The 19,252-nt window shown below is 40.2% G+C and overlaps 2 protein-coding genes across 2 annotated transcripts; both read right to left on the reverse strand.

Annotated features, from left to right (window-relative positions):
- Positions 1 to 201: 201 nt before the first annotated feature.
- On the reverse strand, positions 202 to 835 carry F5891DRAFT_1180568 (uncharacterized protein; the record flags this gene model as incomplete). Its single annotated transcript, XM_041365951.1, has 4 exons — positions 202 to 495; positions 548 to 622; positions 688 to 746; positions 799 to 835. 4 exons carry the CDS (start codon positions 833 to 835, stop codon positions 202 to 204), a joined length of 465 nt encoding a protein of 154 aa, XP_041233133.1.
- Positions 836 to 6,225: 5,390 nt separating this feature from the next.
- Positions 6,226 to 6,465, reverse strand: F5891DRAFT_913220 (uncharacterized protein; the record flags this gene model as incomplete). The annotated part of the gene is made up of 2 exons (XM_041373658.1): positions 6,226 to 6,336; positions 6,388 to 6,465. Coding segments are annotated over 2 exons (189 nt in total), but the record flags the coding sequence as incomplete, so codon positions are not given.
- Between the last annotated feature and the right edge of the window lie 12,787 nt (positions 6,466 to 19,252).

Genomic DNA, 19,252 nt, shown 5'->3' on the forward strand with positions numbered 1-19,252 from the left:
CTCAAAGGCAGAGCTGAGGATATAGACTATCAGAATTGATCCAAAGTTTCAGAGGTTGACAAGAGTTGAATAGACTCAGGTCTGGAGGACAGAAAGAGGATAAACTAAGATGATATTTGAACTGCCGTACTACAGAACATATACATGAGTTTATATACTAAGAGCATAAAAGAAAAGATTAAAAGAAAGATACTATGAGACCTAGTGCTCCTGGAGGTACTCGATGTGAAGGCACTTGACATTATTGTGCACAGTGAGCAACACATCCAGTATTATTTTGTCAATCTTGAGCTCCTCATACAACTTGAATAGGAAAGTCTCTGATTTGAGTGTCATTGACTGGTCCAACAGTATCATCATGAATGCTTCCTGCTCAAGGGCAGGGCTCTTACCAGATGGCCAGAGGAAGATTTGCTTGTAGATTTGTTTGACTGTTTCCAGGAAGGCACATGAATGGAAATGCTTGCCTTCAGAGAAAATGCCTGATGGCTGTGGCTAGGATGGAGGTAGCTCATTTTTGGATACCTCCTTGGTACTGTTAGCACACATCTTGTCTGTGATTGTACTCTAAGTTCTTGGAACTAGGGTACATAATTGGCTTGCAGTGGGAGTAGGTATGAGCCTTACAAATATGAGGAAGAGATTGTCAGTAAATGTGACTACTCAAACAGCTATAAATTCACATACCTTCTTTCTGGGCTCAGTCTTGACAAGCTCAATAATGTGATAGTGTCCTCCAGAATGAGCTATATTGAAAGAAGCGAGTAGTTAATACATGAAAAAGTGCTAGTGACTCACACTTAAAGACACTCTTTGACACATTGTCATATCCCATATATTCACAGTTCTCTTCTGGACTTCAGACTTTTAGATCAGATCCAGTCCGATGCATAGATCTGCTTCTGATCTGATTTACGATAAGCTTTTTAATTCATTTCCTGTTCATATAACGTTAAACACAGCCTATTTGGTATTTCCTCTTCCCGGTATCTCGGTTATACTTATTGCCAGTATGCTTACTGATTCATTAACCTATGCTTCATTTCCAACTAGCATTTGATAAGCTTTGCATATGCTTCGTACATAGCCTCGGATCTTTGCTTACTGATCCTTCCATTATCCTCAATTCTTAGTATTTGATATTGATTTGCATCTACCCTAGTGTGGTCCAGCTTTCATACTTTAATATTAGTTTCTCCCTGCATTTTTATCAGATCCTCATCTTGCTTTTTCATTCACACTATTCTTTTTCCCCCTTTCTGCACAATAGCTACATCTCCTTTCCTTCACTTTTTTCATTATATGTCACATGACTCATAGTTGATCTTGCAAATGGTCCCTCACATGTATGACTATTTTGATATCATATGGGTTGACCCCTTCATCTCTAGAACTCAGAGTGCGAGTATAATACATCCCAAAGAGACTACCTGTAGAACTATGAGGTCTATTAAGATCAAAGATGAGAGAAGAAAAAGTTACCCAAGGTGCATCCAAAGTTCTAAGGCTGTGTCTGAAGTACCAAAGTACTGGTCTGGTGCAAGTGAAAGTGGTCCAAAGTTCAGATAGGATGAAAATGAAGTTTTTCATATGAGATGACAAAATTTTTGTAAGATGAGTCATCAGTTAAAAGAGCAAGTAAGGTAAGATGAGAGGTGACTGAATTTTTTCATATAAGGCAACAAATGTTTTGTAAAATGAGTTGTCTAAGGTAACTAAAGTTTTTTATATGAGGTGACAAATTCAAATTTTTCATAAGATGTTATCTATCGAAAGAGTAATAAGGAGTAGTTTGTCAAAGAAGAAAGAATAGGCTTATCTGATTAGATAGTAATGCAGCAATTTCTGAAGACTGCATAGTAGGAACTTCTGCTGGAATATTCCCTTATGATGTCTTTGTTTGCCTCAAAAGTTTGTGGGGTGGACCTTGGTATGCTTGAGACTCTTCACTGTCATCTGCTTTGCATTTTGCAGGCTTTGCTCATTGCAGTGGCTCTCCTATGCTTGTAGGAGGCTCACAGCTGGGTGGCTGAGGTATCAACAACAGCTGTGAATTAATATCTAATTTATTGATCATTTCTGATCTCATTGACTGCAGAATAGTGTCATATCCTACATTCTAGACCTACATCTAACAATGTTCCCATGCCTCATCTAAACCTCCAGATCTCCTATCCATGTCTCTAGACCTCTAGTCCGCTATCTGTCCAATTCCTGGATCCAATATTTGGACATCTGATCTAATAGATCTCCAGATCTGAGCTATGCTTCATATCTGAACCCAAACCTTAAATCAGTGCTTATCCCCTTATGGTAATAACCTGTTTCTGGTCTTTGGTTATCTCTGTTTCTATTTTGCTTATTAATACTTGTATGAGTTTCATCTCCGAGTTTATTTCCTTATGATCTATCTCACTTACTAATACACTTCCACATGTTCATATATAGCCTTACCTCTCTGCTTACTGATCTACTTGGACTTGCCTCCAGTATATAAACTCCTATAGAAACTCCTATACTTCCTTAGTCTGAATATCATATTAGTCTTTACTGTCATATTCCATATTCTGGACCTACGTCTGACACTGTTCCTATGCTTCATCTGGACCTCCAGACCCCTGTATCTCTATACATCAGACCTCCATACCTCTACAGCTAGCCTGCATCATTTGCCCTTTGTCCCATCGCCCTAATGTCATATCTCATATATCCACGCATCATATCCGAACCATATCTGATCTGATCTGATGTATAGATATGCTTCCAATTCGATATACAATAAGCTCCTTAATTCATTTCCTGTTCATATAATGTTAATACAGCTTATTCGGTATTTCTTGTTCCTGGTATCTCAGTTATACTTACTACCGGTGTAGAGACTCATGCCTCTCATGGCGTGATATGGCAGTTCCCACCAAGGAGTACATAGCACGAACTTGTAGTGTCACTCCATGCACTACCCACAGCTATCCCTATACAAGGCGCAGCTTTCCCGCGCAATGCGCGCACCATTCCCACGCTTCACAATGTATACGCGCTTGAGCGCCCTATAGCGCCAGCCATCCAGAAGCATCCATCCACTGTCCACCAAGCCCTCTAGTGTGTATATTTCCATTTCTTTTATTAGCATATCATTCCACCTCTATTTTTATAATGGACCCTTACTTATATATATCTTTACATACCTATTCGGTAGCGCTTCGGCTCCGCATGACCGCGCTTAGGCACGCTATATAAGCGCCAGCAGTACATACTACGGGAGAAAGTTTTCCACTTACTTTTCACCCAACTTTACTTTTGACTTGAGTACCACCCACTATTTACCTAGCTGAACATAGTAGAAATCTATTTGTCTGCACTTTGCACCTCTCTTCACTTGTCTTACATCTTATCCTCACTTAAGCTTACTCTTTCTCATTTCCGCACACGCGCGCGCGCTTTCCCACGCTTCGCGCTAATACGCGCGCCTTCGTACCTTGCATGCACCTGCACTTTCTCGCGCCTCGCTTCAGCGTGTACCTCTAGATCTTTGCTGCACTTGCTTCCCTTTAGGGTCGAACGCGCTTGTCTCCTCAAGTAACGCAGACTAGGCAACGCACGACCTACAACATTTTATAGATACAGTTAGGAGCATTCAATTGTTCCTCTCAGTATAGCTGTTTCTACACCAGTATACTTACTGATCCATTAACCTATGCTTCATTTCCGACTCGCATTTGATAACTTTGCTTATGCTTCATACATAGCCTCAGACCTTTGCTTATTGATCTTTCTGATAGTCACTTAGTATATGAACTCTTGTATATGTCCTATAGTTCCTCAGTCTGAATATTGTATTAGTCCTCACACTAGGTCTTACACTAAGTTCTCTTATCAGTTCTATTCCTTCAACTTAGTCAATATCCACCTCAGGCCTAAGAAGGAATTCCCTAGGCCGGAGTTCCAATCCTCTGATCCTCTGCTTATCTACTCATCCAATCCTCCGAAGTTTCTGGAAGTTCATCTGGATCTTTCTCATTAGAACAGTGACCCTCAACAACACACAAGTGCCAACACACTGCAGAAACACTTAAAGAAAACAAGCCTGCTGTCATATCCTGTATTCCAGACCTACATCCGATAATATTCCCACACCTCATCTGGACCTTCGGATGTCCTATCCATGTCTCCAGTACCCATCCGGATCCCTGCACCTCTGCACATCCACATCTGCATGTCCACATCCAGATCCCTTATCCTTCGCAGCTAGCCTGCATCATTCATAGGCCTAGGGAGGAATTCCCTAGGCCAGAGTTCTGATCCTCTGATCCTCCGCTCATCCACTTATCCACTCATCTGATCCTCCGAAGTTTCCGGAAGTCTATCCGGATCTTTCCCGTGGTCCTCCGGACCTATTCTGCTTTGGACTTTGTCCTTGCAGCTGTTTCCTCTGTTTGCTTCTACTCAGGACAAGTCCTGAGTAGCCATTACACATATCTATATCAGGACGAAACCTCATTGTAATTTCTGGAAGTTCCTCCGGAACTTTCCCGCACTCATCCGGAAGTTACTTGCACCTGTCCAGAAAGTCCTTCCAAAGTTTCCCGCGCCTTCAGACGTCCTTCAGATGTCTTTGGACTTTCTTTGGACACCAATCTGAAATTAAGAGCACATACTCGGGTAAGGGGCGCAGCGCACAAGCTGAAGCCAAGCCCCTCAGAATCAGTCCTACCCTTTGTGCATGGTCTTAACACCTGCTCTGCAAACACACATGACTAAGCTCTAAAAACACTTTCAGCAACCTCCAAAGACTCCACTTGGCCACTCTCTACTGCTGCCTCTACTACCTCTGAACCTTCTGAACCTAGGCCTCTCGACACCTGCTGACTAAAGCCTGCTCTAGACTGGCCTCTATCCACTCTGCTACTACCTCTGCTGCCACCAAGCCTGCCCTAAACCTCATGTTACCTGCTAACACTTGCTTGCCCCAAACCTGAGTTGAAATAGAACACTGGCCCAACCCAGCCACTATACCATGGTCCTCTAGACCTATTCTGCTTTGAACTTTGTCCTTGTAGCCTTTTCTCTGTTTGGTTCTACTCAAGACAAGTCCTGAGTAGCCATTATACATATTCATATCAGGATAAAATCACATTGTAATTTCTGGAAGTTCCTCTGAAACTTTCCCACATTCATCCAGAAGTTACTTGTACTCATCCAGAAAGTCCTTTCAAAGTTTCTCTTACCTTCAGATGTCCTTGGATTTTCTTTGGACATCAATCTGAAATTAAGGGCATATACTCGGATAAGGGGCGCAGCACACGAGCTGAAGCCAAGCCCCTCAGAATCAGTCCTACCCTTTGTACATAGTCTTAACACTTACACTAGATCTCACACTAAGTTCTCATATTAGTTCCTTCCTTGCAAGTATCCACCTTAGGCCTAGGGAGAAATTCCCTAGGTCAAAGCTCTACTCCTCTACTCTTCTACTCCTTCAATCCTTCAATCCTAAACTCCTTCAAGTTTTTGGACATTCCTCCAGAACTTTCCTATGGTCCTCCAGATCTACTCTGCTTCAGACATTATTCCGGCAGCCTTTCCTCTGTTTGCTTCTACTCAGGATTTGTCCTGAGTAGCCATTAGACATATCCCTATTAAAATAAAACTCCATTGTAATTTCTGGAAGCTCCTCCAGAATTTTCTCACACTTGGCTAGAAGATTCATCCAGATTTTCCATACTCATCTAGAAGTCCTTTGGACTTTCTCCAGACTTCATTCTTAAATTAAAAGCATGTACTTGAATAAGGGGCACAGCATACGAGCTGAAGCTAAGCCCCTTGTAATCAGTCCTACTGTCTGTGCACAGTCTTAACACATAGTCTCTGTATAACCATCATTAGTAATCTTGTTAAGAAGGTTAGTGCATGAATAGCATCACCAGATTCCAAGTCCTTTGCCTTAATGTCTAGTAGGCCACCAAATGTGGATACAAATATTAACTCAATAAGATCAAAGTGCTCCTTTGATAAAAGTTGTATAGTTCAGGCAGAAGGTAGGTACTTGTGGTAGATTTCTCTTCATGCTGAAGGTTATTGAACAAGATGAATGTGATGAGAACTATAAGTTGATGTAAGGAAATCAGATGTGTGGTTGTGTGAAAAATCAACACAGATGTTCCATTAGAGAACAAAGTTATGATATAGCACTATAAACATTGTGATGCTGCTACTATGAACTTGTTAAAAAGAGTTCCAGCCCTTATGGGATCCCTCAATATAACTGCCATCTGTATGTATATCCTGATACAGACATTTACAATATCCCTTTCTCACATGTTTAAGTTGTTCTTTATGTACCTAGCAGAAAAAGAATAAGTCCTCACCACCAGCAAGAGACTTTGACCTCACTTTGCATGTCCCTGCAGACCACACTGTGCCCTCTGTTGACCACTTCTCAAAAGTATCACTAAGCCTTTTCTCTTGCTCACACTAGTTCCAGTACTCCACAGGAATTTTGCCCTATACATGCTTCTTAAGGATACATGTAGAGATCTTAGCTATGTGTATCTATGTTTTTGCTTTGATAAGTATACTACTGGTAATACATTAAGTTTCACTCTTGCTTGAGAGAAAATGACAGTAATTGCACCATGAACATAACAATAGTTGTCTGCAACAAAGATCTCAGGTGGAGGGGACATCAAGCTTCTTGCTGTGAGCTTTCAGACTATCAAGAAGTTTGGTGATCTCAGTGTTAGACTAGCCTTGACAAAACTGCTGATTATTATAGGTAAGTAGTGTGAGCCTAAGATTATTTTGGAACTGGTGGTGGACTAACCTAATCAATTATCTTGTTATTCTCATTCATAAGACTAATGATTTCACCCTTCAAAACTTTGATTCTCTGCTTGTCTCCACTGGTTATGAGTGCTTTTTCTATAGCATGAAATATATTGTTGAATGAAATGCTGACACCTACTGCAAGTAAGTTTATGGTATATAGGAGCCATTTAAATTAAGACTTGCCTGACAATATTCATAGATAGTCCTCTGATCCCCTTTTATGACCTCCTCATACAAATTCCTGGAAGACCTTGGTGATTACATTATTCAAAATCAGTTTATTATTATAGTTTTTTGTGTCACTAGGATCAGAGAATGACTGTAGGGGATTTAGATTAAAGTAGTTTATGCTGTGATATGCAATGTGATGAGACTTCAAAGCTTGAAGGTATGTTAACTTATGCTAGTTAAATTCAAGTAGGTAAAACTCTAGGTATTAGGCTACAATGAGGCAGATGGTCTAAATTTAGAACTAACACTCATGCCTAACATTTTCAGTGAGACTACCAGCAGTTTACAAAAGACATAGCTCAATCAACAAGTCACAGAGCTCATATGTTACTACATACCTCCAAAAGAATATAGATATGTCTACTACAGCAAGTTATAAATATATACTATACTATGAAGATGCCAATGCTCACTAGGAATTAACCAGTGCACCCAATTATGCCAGAACTCTAGGTTTGTTGTGATAAAGCAGTGATTCTTAGGCTAAGTCTGATTTGAATTTCTTCCTCATCTTACTCACCAAAGCTCTGCTGCTAATCACCTTTCTTATTTTTACAGTTCTCATAGCACAGTTTCGTGCCAATTGTATCTTCATCAACAAACATGCCATAGACATCTCATAAACCAGTGCCAGCCCACTTATTTCATTGGACACTATCTATACAGTTACATTGTGGACAACATGTGAGTTCTAAATAATAGAACAAGTGAATGATCCAAAATGGTTTCAGATATAAGGACTCCAGGTTGACTACAGGCTAAGGTTGATTTTGTTAAAGAGCATGGAGGTAAGATGGTGGCACAAAATAGGGGCACCTTTGCTGACCATACTCAAGTCTTATCTAAGATGTAGTTGATGTGCTCAATAATTTCAGCCTCCTACTCACATTGATGCCTTAGCTATGATTTCATCATATAGTCATCATAGCTAGTCCAGGACTCTACACATTTTTTGACCTATGTTGTCAAATAATTGTCAGATCAGTTCTTAATCTTAATAGACTTGCACCTACTTACTAAACTTTTCCAGCTTATTTTAATTTTTTTTGTGAGTATTTTAGCTCCAGTGCAGCTAATAGCTTGCATATAACATCTAGTTCATATACAAACATGCTCACAAAAGGTTGCTGAAGATAGAGGCCCAAAGGGTGGTGGGACTTGGAGGAATGTATATAGTACTGTATGTGTATGGTACAGGACAGGCAAAGATGGAGATTCTATTGTAGCAATGAGGAGAGTTGAGACTCATTAACCTTACTATACTAGCCTTACCACTTAACTATTCAGATATTGTTGTGCTAAGTCACTATATAAATAATTTCATTCTCACTTCTGACTGGTAGGATAAACAAATTTAGTTTGCACTAGCTTAGATATAACTAGTACACTGTGCTATGACATACTAATAGATTAACACTCAATGGCCCCACACCTCCATCACATCTCTCGGAGTCCCTCCAAGTCTACTGAGGACAAAACCATCAAGGATGAAAATTTGGAGGTATCTAACAGTGTCCTACAGACTTCCTTCAAGTCTACTAGGGGAAAAGCTATCATGAATAGAAATACAGAAAAATCTGTGGAGGTATCCACTGAAAGTACCCAAATCACTATCTGAGTCTATCTGGATTCTAAAATTCACCCTAAGGACATTGCAAGCTTTGCAAAGTTTGGATTTGATGAATATGCCAAGTGGCTTGTGATTTAATCAGGCTTTCAGGTGGCAGTGATTGAAGGTATATATAAACATATGAGCAACTTCAAACAGATAAAGAAAATTGTGAAAGCAATGTGTACCACTGCAATGGAGTACACTTAAATTGAGGTTGAAGGCCAGGAAATAGAGGACTTATATGAGAATGCTGGATCTAGGTCTGGGTTAGAGGGCAAAACAGCCAATAATGCTGCTAGCAGTGAAAAGTGAATCAATTGAAGTGTGACATAAATACATGGGTTGGTATCTGTGCTAGTAAATTATGCAAGCAAAATTTTGATGGAGCACACAATCAGATTCTAGTAAGGATTAACCAGCTCACCAGGTAGTGCATATCAGTAATTCATCTGAACATCATTGACATTCAGGTATATCACAATAAGCTCACTAGGTAAAATTGTCCTATCAGTATTAGAATACCAATAATGCTACCAGTGATCCAAATATCATTATCATTTAAGTGGAGACTATAATTGAGGTCATAGGCTATCAGTCAACTGTGACAGACATTGAGTGAGCTTGAAGGACTACAATGAAACCATACCTGCAGAGTCTCCTAGGACTAGGAGGGTCAATATACTATACATGAGTATTGATGAATGCTAGGAGGTCAGGCTATAAGAATTCATAAGGAAAGTATAGTACATACATAATTTTGGAATAAAGAGCCCTTCTCAAGATCTCTGTCATATTCCATTCCAGACCCTTAACTCTAAATCTGCTTCTTTGGAACTCTGGATCTGAGATTCAGATCTCTTGATCTCAAAGTCTGGTCCACTTATCATTTCCAGAATCCAAACCTTAAATCAGCATACAACCTCATTTAGTAATCCCCTGACTCTGGACTCCAGTTATTTATGTTTCTGTCTTGATTGCTGATCTGTTACTCATGTTTTATTTCTGATATCACTGCAGGCATTTTCTCATTTTCCTTCACCAAACATTCAGAAAACATTTATTAAGAAGATAGAATTTTCCTCTCATTTTATCTGTCAAAACATTGAAAAAAGGTAATTCTTGTGTCAATGATATTCTGTATATAGGATATGATGCAAAAATTAATCATGTTCCTTCAAGGATAATATTTTATTTTCCATCTATTGTCTTTTAAATAACAGCTTAAGATAATATTAATTTTCTTCTCCATATTTGTAAAATATACTATGTTTTTCAAATGTTCTGTATAATTTTGAAAAACACAAAGAAGAAAATCCATATTATTTAAAGCTGTTATTTAAGAGACAATAGATGGAAAATACAGCATTATCCTTGAAGGAACATGATTAATTTTTGTATCATATCACACACACAGAAAATCATTAAAACATGAATTACTTTTTTTCAATGTTTTGACAGACAAAAGAAGGAGAAATTTTGTCTTGTCAATCAATGTTTTTTGGATGTTTGGTGGAGGAAAATAGGGAAATGCCTTGTATGAATTCTGCAATGAATACAAACTTCAAAGTAATACTCACTGTGCAAGAAGTTTGGCTTGAACCTCAAATTATTTGACATAGGCTATAATAGAAGAAGGTCAGTATCGTGTCGTTGTCACCAATCTGGAGACCCTTATGAAGCCCAACGGTGGATTCAATACACTGTGGAAAACTGCCCAAATTCTTGATATTCTTTGATGATATCAGCAAGTCAGTAGTAGCAGTGAAGTTTTGTGAGGTTGCATTTGCCTCAGCCACTTTGAAGTATGCTGAAATTTGTATGGTTCAATGTGGAATGACACCGAATCTCAGAGAAGAACATACCGAAAACCTCAAAGATGGCACAGTGTACAGCTTATGTTGCATGGACTCCTTTGGCATGGTGAGCTTCATATCTTACCATAGTATGTCTACATTAATTAATACAAAACACTCAAGGGTGTTGACTTACCAAATATTGCCCTTGCTATCTAATGGCACATGTCATGTGACCTGTGCACCCTCTGGCAATGGTTTAGACATGGTGCACGAGATCTATAGTCAGGATCATAGACACCCAAACAAGTGTTAGTGGAGAGATGGAATCAGTATGCTCTGTCAGTCATGATCAGTTGCACAAGAGTCTTGATGTACAATGGGTATTCATTTACTCATGTAAGATTACAAAAAATGGTCAGAAAGTGAAATACACAGGTGATGCATTGGGTCCAGCAGAAGATGACTTTGTAAACACTGCAACAAGGTATTTCAGCTGTTACAGACACCCAGTCATGTTGTATTTTGGCAATACACAATTAATGAGTAATAGTGTGTATAGTGAGTGCACCTATGACTCAATTTCACAGCCACTAAATTCACACTGATTTCTCCAACCTAAAAGCCATCCAACACCTGCATTGTCTCCCTGACTCACCTACTGATTGCCCGCACTATTGCACTCATGCAGGGAAAATCAAGATACACGAGAATCTTATGAGGGAGATAGATGGATAGGGTGAAAGAGTATGGAGAAGATGTTCTGAAGCTGATTATGTCTCACTCACTGTCTACATCTATTCCTGCCAATCCACAACCTCAAACTCCCCTTCGCCCTCACAATGAACACATCAACACTACTCCAGCCAGCCGTGGATTAATTAATGTCCATTGCGCGTGCAGGTATATGATGCATTTGTATCACTGGGATTGGGTCCACAGTCTTGGGATATAGGGAATTATGGAAGTGGCTAAAGTATGGGGGCCCATGCTTGACAAGGTCTGTCATGAATTTGAATACATTCCAGCGCTGACACCACAAAAGATTTGAGGCTGTTCAGGATGTAGTTGTAGCAAATCGCCACATCCACATGTGGGTCCAAGGAGGTGAGTCAGTATAGTGTGATTGAGGCGAGACAAATTTCAAGGGTAGGCTGAGCATTGTAGATCCTCAGTGGTCACACTGTGCTCAAGGTAGATGAGATCACCAGAGTCATATGTACATGTGCCACAAGAAGTGGCTGTCCCATCTCCAGCATCATTTCTTATTCTGCAGATTTTTCTGTATTGACTCTTACCCTTGGCAAGACTATTATGGTTCATCTTCAAACATAAACTTGCCCATGTCAAAAGCTGCTAGTGTATTATCCTAGCAGGCTACACTTGCTGCTTACCTTGCACCGACATCTATTTACTTCTGTGACAACTATCATGAAGAAGTCCCATGGATGCACTGCAAATCTAATAAACATGGAAATGAGGGTTGTTGGATGACAATAGTGAGTTGTTTTTAAACTAGTCAGATCTTATTCTCAATACTATTCAAATGTAGTACAGAAAATTCTCCAGCAATACCCAGCCAGATGTAATTTTTCCACTGACATACTATAAAATACTAGTGAGCACTGAGATTTGGAGATATTATCAACTACTTATGTGTTTGATAGTATGATAAATGAAATGTAGGTATGCATAGTAGATGCAGCAGGAAGTTAGTGATAGGTTAAAGGTAGATAGCATACCTTATTGAGTTGTAACATAATATTGCACAGATTCAAATGAACCCAGACAGCTAGGAAGAGCCGCAATTTCCAGTTCCCTGACATCCTCTAGAATCCTATATTAGAATCAGCTGAGTTCAAAGTTAATGCGCAATAATATTAAGTAGCTATTCTAATGTACTGTACCAGAGAGTTCAAAGTCAATGCATGAAGCATTTAGAACAACTAAGGTCCAGTTGCTTCATCCTCCCATGATGTTCTGGATGTTTGGCTACAAATATGGCACTCTGGTTGTTGATTCTGAGTATAGATGGGTGGCTGGCAGGGAATCTCATCTCTTGCAGTAAATTTCACATCCAACAAATTTCTTTTCCAGCTAAGACTGCTGCAATGTACTCTGCTTCAGTAGTAGATAGTATGATGATGTTTTGTAGTTTTGACGACCATGAGACTGTGCCAGAGCCAATCTTCACCAAGTATCCACCAGTAGATCATCCTGTGTCCTTGCATCCACCATGGTCAGCATCAGAGTAAGTTGAGAACAGCTTGCTGGACAATTCATCAGGTGCATATGTGATCCTATAGTCTGCAGTCCCTCTTAGATAGCGCAGCAAGTGCTTGATGGCCTGCCAGTGAGGTATCCCTGGGTTGGAGTTGAATCTTGCAAGACAGCCAACAGTGTAGGCAATATCAGGTCGAGTTTTTGTAGGTAACATTACAAGTTGTTCTCAATAGCATGTGTCACATGTATCTTCATTTAGCACGTACCAATGTATTTCCTAAAGCATGTCTTGTGACACTCTATTTCGTCATTAATGTCCTGTTAAGTTTCATGAGAGACTCCACATTAGACCCACTCAATGATACCCTCCAAGCCTTAGCTGAGGAGCTTGGCCTACTAGAACAACCACATGATCTGGAAGAGACAACTTCGCCATGTGAAAGGATGGACCATTTTTGGTCTCATGTGACGCCAAAATGGTCATGCACGTGCAGACCATTTGTGAGACCAATCGTGTAAGTCATGTGACATTGGTTGAGAAAATGGAGGAGGGAGACACAATACTAGCTATCATGTGGAATGGGGAGAGAACAATGCAAAGTGGAGGACAGGGACTGATGGAGGTGAGGGGAAGCTAATGTATGTACAAAATGTGGACATTAGGGTAGTGAAAAAGCTAAATGAGGATGAGACAGGTGTCAATAGCATCAATTGAAATGAAGATTTTAAAGAAAAATACTACGACGTGGCCCAGTGCTCCTGCAGATACTCGATGCAAAGGTGCTTGGCACCTTTGTGCATGGTGAGCAGTGCGTCCGGTGTTGTTCCATCAATCTCCAACTCCTCATACAACTTAAACAACACCGTCCCCGATTCAAGTGTCATTGACCGGTCCAGTAGCATTGTCGCAAATGCCTCCTGTTTGAGGGCAGGGCTTTCACCAGAAGGCCATAGGAATACTTGCTTGTAGATTTGCTTAACGGTTTCAAGGAAGGCACACGGATGGAAGTGCTTGCCTTCGGAGAATACGCCTGGTGGCTGTGGCCAGGGTGGAGGTGGCTCATTTTTCAACACCTGCTTGGTGCTGTCAGCACAGAAGCCCCATCGATGGTTGTACCCCGAGTTCTCGGGACCAGGATACATTATGGTCTTGCAGCGGGAGCACGTGTGTGCCTTAGGAAGCGGACGACAATGGTCTTCTCAACCAGCTCACACCATCTCCCTTCGGCCTCTGACACTGTGAACTCTCATATGAGCCTCTTCCCTTCCACAGCTACTTTTACAACCTATCTGTCTATTGTCTTACCACCCACACAAAGTTCCTTTCCAGCATCATGGCTTCACAAATGGTTTGGGAGCTTGGGCTAGAGAGAGCTGCCTTCCATACCACTCAGCCGAGTGCCACCTATCACTATGACATGTCCATGTACAACCTTCATGTTCCCTGAGGCAAGTTACACCTACATTCCCGCCTCTATGAACTAAAGAATATGTACACAACAGCGCAGGAGATCCTTCAACTGACATATGCAACACTTACTCCATTCCAGTTGCAGGAATGCTCGCAGAAGCAGATCCTCCTCATTGTTGTCGACGGAGTCCCATGCATTCCAGCCAGCATAAACCACACTATGTTCTTTCACCAACTCTGTCCATCCACTAACCCCCTGTTCACATATGAGGAGATCACATTTTTGTAAACAGCCATGGGTCTCTTCTGCTTCTTTGGGTACTTCACACTTGTGAATGACATCAACAACTTTCTGCAATGTTCTCTTCCCGACAAGGACATTGTCTTCATTCTTTTACAGAACTATTTACTCAATGATCTTCATGGTACTAATGTTGTCCCTACTATTAGCACTAAAGTCATCCTTTCCATTGCCAAAGCTAAGTGTGACAAGGACTATGATGCCAAGTGTGTTGGTCCTTACTTTTTAGAATAGTATTTGTTTTTTTCGTACCTTTGATATAATGTTTGAACTTTCCTTGTTTTGTATACATACATATGACATGTTTGAATTATTCAAATATCCCAATTGAAATCTTGTACTTATATCACACAATTGTTCTCTTTTTAGCTTTTGTTTGTCTCTGACATGTGAAATCATAGTTCTTGATAGAAGTTTCATTTAGTACCTGATGTCAACCCCTATATACATGTATGTAATGAATCTAAAATTGATTCATTGAAAGACCACAAAGCTTGGGATTGTTAGTATGAAAAATATACCAAGTCTTTGTGCAATTTTTGGCTCAACAATAAGCACTAGAATCAATACTCCCTATCAACAACCTTAACGCAGAAATACCTCTCAAACAAAAGTATTTTCAATCAAGTTCAGAACCTACTAGAAGCCTCCCTAGCAGTTCTGACATTCAAATTTACAAACTTTTGGTCAAAGTGGTTCTCATTGGAATATGTGCAAACTTAAGACTGACAAGCAACAGTCAAACACAAATTGACAAGCACCAGCTCAGGACCCTTAACAACCCCTGTCAGTTTGAATTTACCAAACCTAACCGCTCCACATTGAATTCTAGACAGATGTCAGAATATACACAACCTATAGTCTAGATTATACCCTTAGCAACAAATTCAGCAGAAATGAAATATTTGGAAGCTAAGAACTCATACTACGGATTCTATGTACGAGCCAAGAATATCTTTACAGATTCTGAAGAAGAAGATAAGGAAGGAGCAGATGAAACAAAATATTTGGGAGAAAAGGATGAGATAGTCATATGGGCTGATAATATTTTGGAACATTTTGAACCGAGAGATTCAACATGGATATTGACCAGTAATGGAGACAAGAGCAAAGGAATGTTCTAGACTCAAAATGACAATTCAGACTATGAGAAAGATAGCCAAAGCAAGGCAAATTCATTTACAATATATAAGAAAGTTGATCAGAAAGTATGACTGGTTCCAGGAGTATTTTCCCAGGAAGCTCAAGTAGTGAGGCAATTTCCAAATGACCCTTTAGCAACACTCACACCCCTATCTCCTAACCCTCCAGATGTGATTCCTACCAAGAAACTTACTGCAGAATGGCTTGAAGCCGAACATCAATTCTAATGGATTCTTATACCCAGAAGAAGAGAAGCTATTTCAACATATTATATGGCTGCACCAGGATGCACTAGCATTTGAGGACACAGATAGAGGTACTCTGAAAGAATCTTATTTTTCACCCTATATTATTCCTACTGTTCCACATATCCCAATTCCTCCAGGAATATGAAGTAAAGTTATAGAAGTACTTAAGCTCAAAATCAATGCAGGAGTCTATGAATCAAGCCAGTCTGCATACAGATTGTGATGGTTCTGTATGGTTAAAAAAATAGAAAGCTAAAGATAGTTCATGATTTGCAACCTTTGAACAAAGTCACAATTTGTGATGCAGGATTACCCCCTATTCTTGATGATTTTGTAGAACCATTTGCAGGAGCACAATGTTACAGTGTTTGATTTATTCTGGAGATTTGATGCTAGGAAGCAGAGATCTTATAGCATTCCTAACTTCCCTAGGACTACTTTGTATTACTTCACTCCCTACTGGATTCACTAATTCCCCTGCAGAGTTTCAGAAATATATGACCTTTGTTCTTAAAGATGAAATTCCTAACAAAGCCAACATATTCATCGATTATTTCCCAATCAAAGGTCCTATAACCACCATCAGTAAATTCACACATTCCTTGATCTCACTTGTGTCATAAATTAAAACTTATTTCCACTTTAATTTCACTTATTTCACCTTGTCAACTTGGGCCCTGGATCTCGCAAGTGCAAAAAGGAAATGAGTGATACAAGAGTGCAAGTTGAAACAAGTCGACACAAGTACCGAAAAGTTCACAAGAGGCTCGAGAGCGAGTGTGACATGTCACGATTGTGAGTCGTGACATTATCATTTTACATTTTGACAAGTCATTCAATGTTTCAACCCTTCTACCAACCATGTCGCCACCTAGTAGTAATACTTTTTTGTCTAGCTCCAAGTAAGTCCTTTGTTTTAACTTCACATCTCCTCACTCACACCTTCAGCTTTCGCGAGTCCCACCCACCACTCCCTCATGTTTAAATTTCGTGAGCAGTAAGTTCTTTGTTTTATTTTATTGTATTGTTGTTAAGGTCGTACTCTCGTAGGATCGGATCCGAATGACTTCGGCCTCAGCTCGTACGCTGTGCCCCTTTCCCAAGTACTTGTCCTTTATTTCAAAGTACTAACGATAATGTGTCCGAAGGTCCGGACGGGTCTCGTAGTTATATCCAGATGACTTCCAGATATCAGAAACGCATATAAGACTAATCCGGACTAGAAATGAACAGAGTATAGACTATCTGAAGATAAAGTCGGAAACATAGACTATCAGAATCGATCCGAAGTCTTGGAGGTTTGACAAGAGTTGAAGACTCAAGTCCGGAGGACAGAAAGAGGACAAACTAAGATGATATTTGAACTGAGGTACTACAGGACATATACACGGGCTTATATACTAAGAGGATAACAAAACAATAAGTAAGCAAAGGTCCGAAGGCTATGTACGAAGCATGTGCAAAGGTTATCAAACACGAGTCGGAAATGAAGCATAGGTTAATGGATCAGTAATCATACTGGTAATAAGTATAGCCGAAACACCGGGAAGAGAAAATACCGAATAGGCTGTGTTTAATATTAAATGAACAGGAAATGAAATAGGAAGCTTATCGGATATTGGATCAGAAGCGGATCTATGCATCAGACCAGATCAGATCTCAGGGTCTGAAGTCCAGAAGAGAAGCATGAATATATGGGATATGACAATTGTACTAACAACACCTTCAGCTTTCTCCAATCCCACCCGCCACTCCCTCATGTTTGAACGCATACCCCAACAACCACCATGCCGCGTCCAATGCCCAACACAACCACCATGCCATGTCCAATGTCACCAGCACCATGCGCCAATGCCCAACACCACTATCACACTGCATCCAACATCAATACCACCACCATGCGCCAACACCCAACACAACCACCATGCCACATCCAACATCACCAGTACCATACACCAACACCCAACACCACCATCACACCAACACCCAACACCACCACCACACCACATCCAACACCACCACCACTACCATGCACCAATGCCCAACACTACCACCACCACCATGTGCCAACACCCAGCACCACCACCATGCCGCATCCAACACCACCAGTACCATGCGCCAACACCCAACACCACCACCACCAGCACCATGTGCCAATGCCCAACACCACCACTAGTACTATAGTTTCAGACTATTATACTTACTCTCCCTCTATATTAATACAATTGCTTTGCTTGAAATTTTGCTTGAAATGCAGTTTTTTATGACTTACTAAGTGAGCATAAGTACAAAATAAGTATAAAATAAGTGTGAGGCAAGTATGAAAAAGTGCAAAACAAGAGGAGGGATCTACTTGTTGAACTTGCGGCGACTTGCGGCAAGTGGTTTCTACCGTCCTTGCAAGCGACTTATCTGCTTCTTGTGGGAAATTAAGTAATGGCAAGTGGCGGAAAAGCCAAACAAGGAATGTATGAATTTACTGGTGACATTCCCTGATGAGCAAGAACAACCTACAGTTTTGGCAGAGAATTCAGGAATACAAAAAGTTATCTGGTTACATGCCCTAGATTTTCATCAAATTATGCATCACATTAAGGAAGCTGGTGCTACATTTTAGCACTTAAGATTCAACCATGTCTTCCAGAAGTTCTGATTGTAAGACAAACCTGTACCCCTGAAGGATGTATCCCTAACAAAACCACAGTAGATAAGATTCTTAACTGGCCTGACTTGACAACCCCAAAGGAAGCTAGAGCATTTCTAGGATTGTGTGGTACTGTTTGTATTTGGATTCCTGGATACTCTATACTAGCAAAACCTTTAAGTGAGCTATGGAGAAGAACATATAGTTTATTTGGGATGAAAGGTGAAAGGAAGCCTTTGAAACATTGAAGAAATTGGTTGCTTCAGCACCAGCTCTAAGGTCAATTGACTATACTTCAGACTTACCAGTAATACTATCAGCAGATTCTAACTATATGGTAGCAGGAATTATTTTATCTCAGGTTGATGAGAATGGATGTAAGTGACCTGCAAGATACCATTTAATGAAGTGGAAGCCCATTATTCTCAGCCAAAACTGGAACTATATGGACTTTACCGAGCACTTCATCATTTCTATCTATATATCATTGGTGTGAAAGTTCTTCATGTAGAAGTCGATGCCAAGTACATCAAAGGGATGTTAAATGAGTCTGACCTTCAACCAAATGCTGCCATTAATTGGTGGATTCAAGGAATCCTTTTATTTGATTTCACACTCATTCATGTACCTGCCACCAAATTCAAAGGACTAGATGCATTATCAAGAAGAGGTCTAGGAGAAAGAGAAAGCATTAATTTGCAGGATGACTCATGGCTGGATGATTTGGCACTATACAGCGGAGTTTCCCAAGCCTGTTTCCAAGCTACAGTATCATCAGACCAAAATACAACCCCTCTCCCTGTAGTATTTATAGGAACAAGTTT

The sequence above is a fragment of the Suillus fuscotomentosus genome (assembly GCF_016647785.1).
Source record: "Suillus fuscotomentosus strain FC203 chromosome Unknown F5891scaffold_2, whole genome shotgun sequence".
Classification (NCBI taxonomy): Eukaryota; Fungi; Basidiomycota; class Agaricomycetes; order Boletales; family Suillaceae; genus Suillus; species Suillus fuscotomentosus.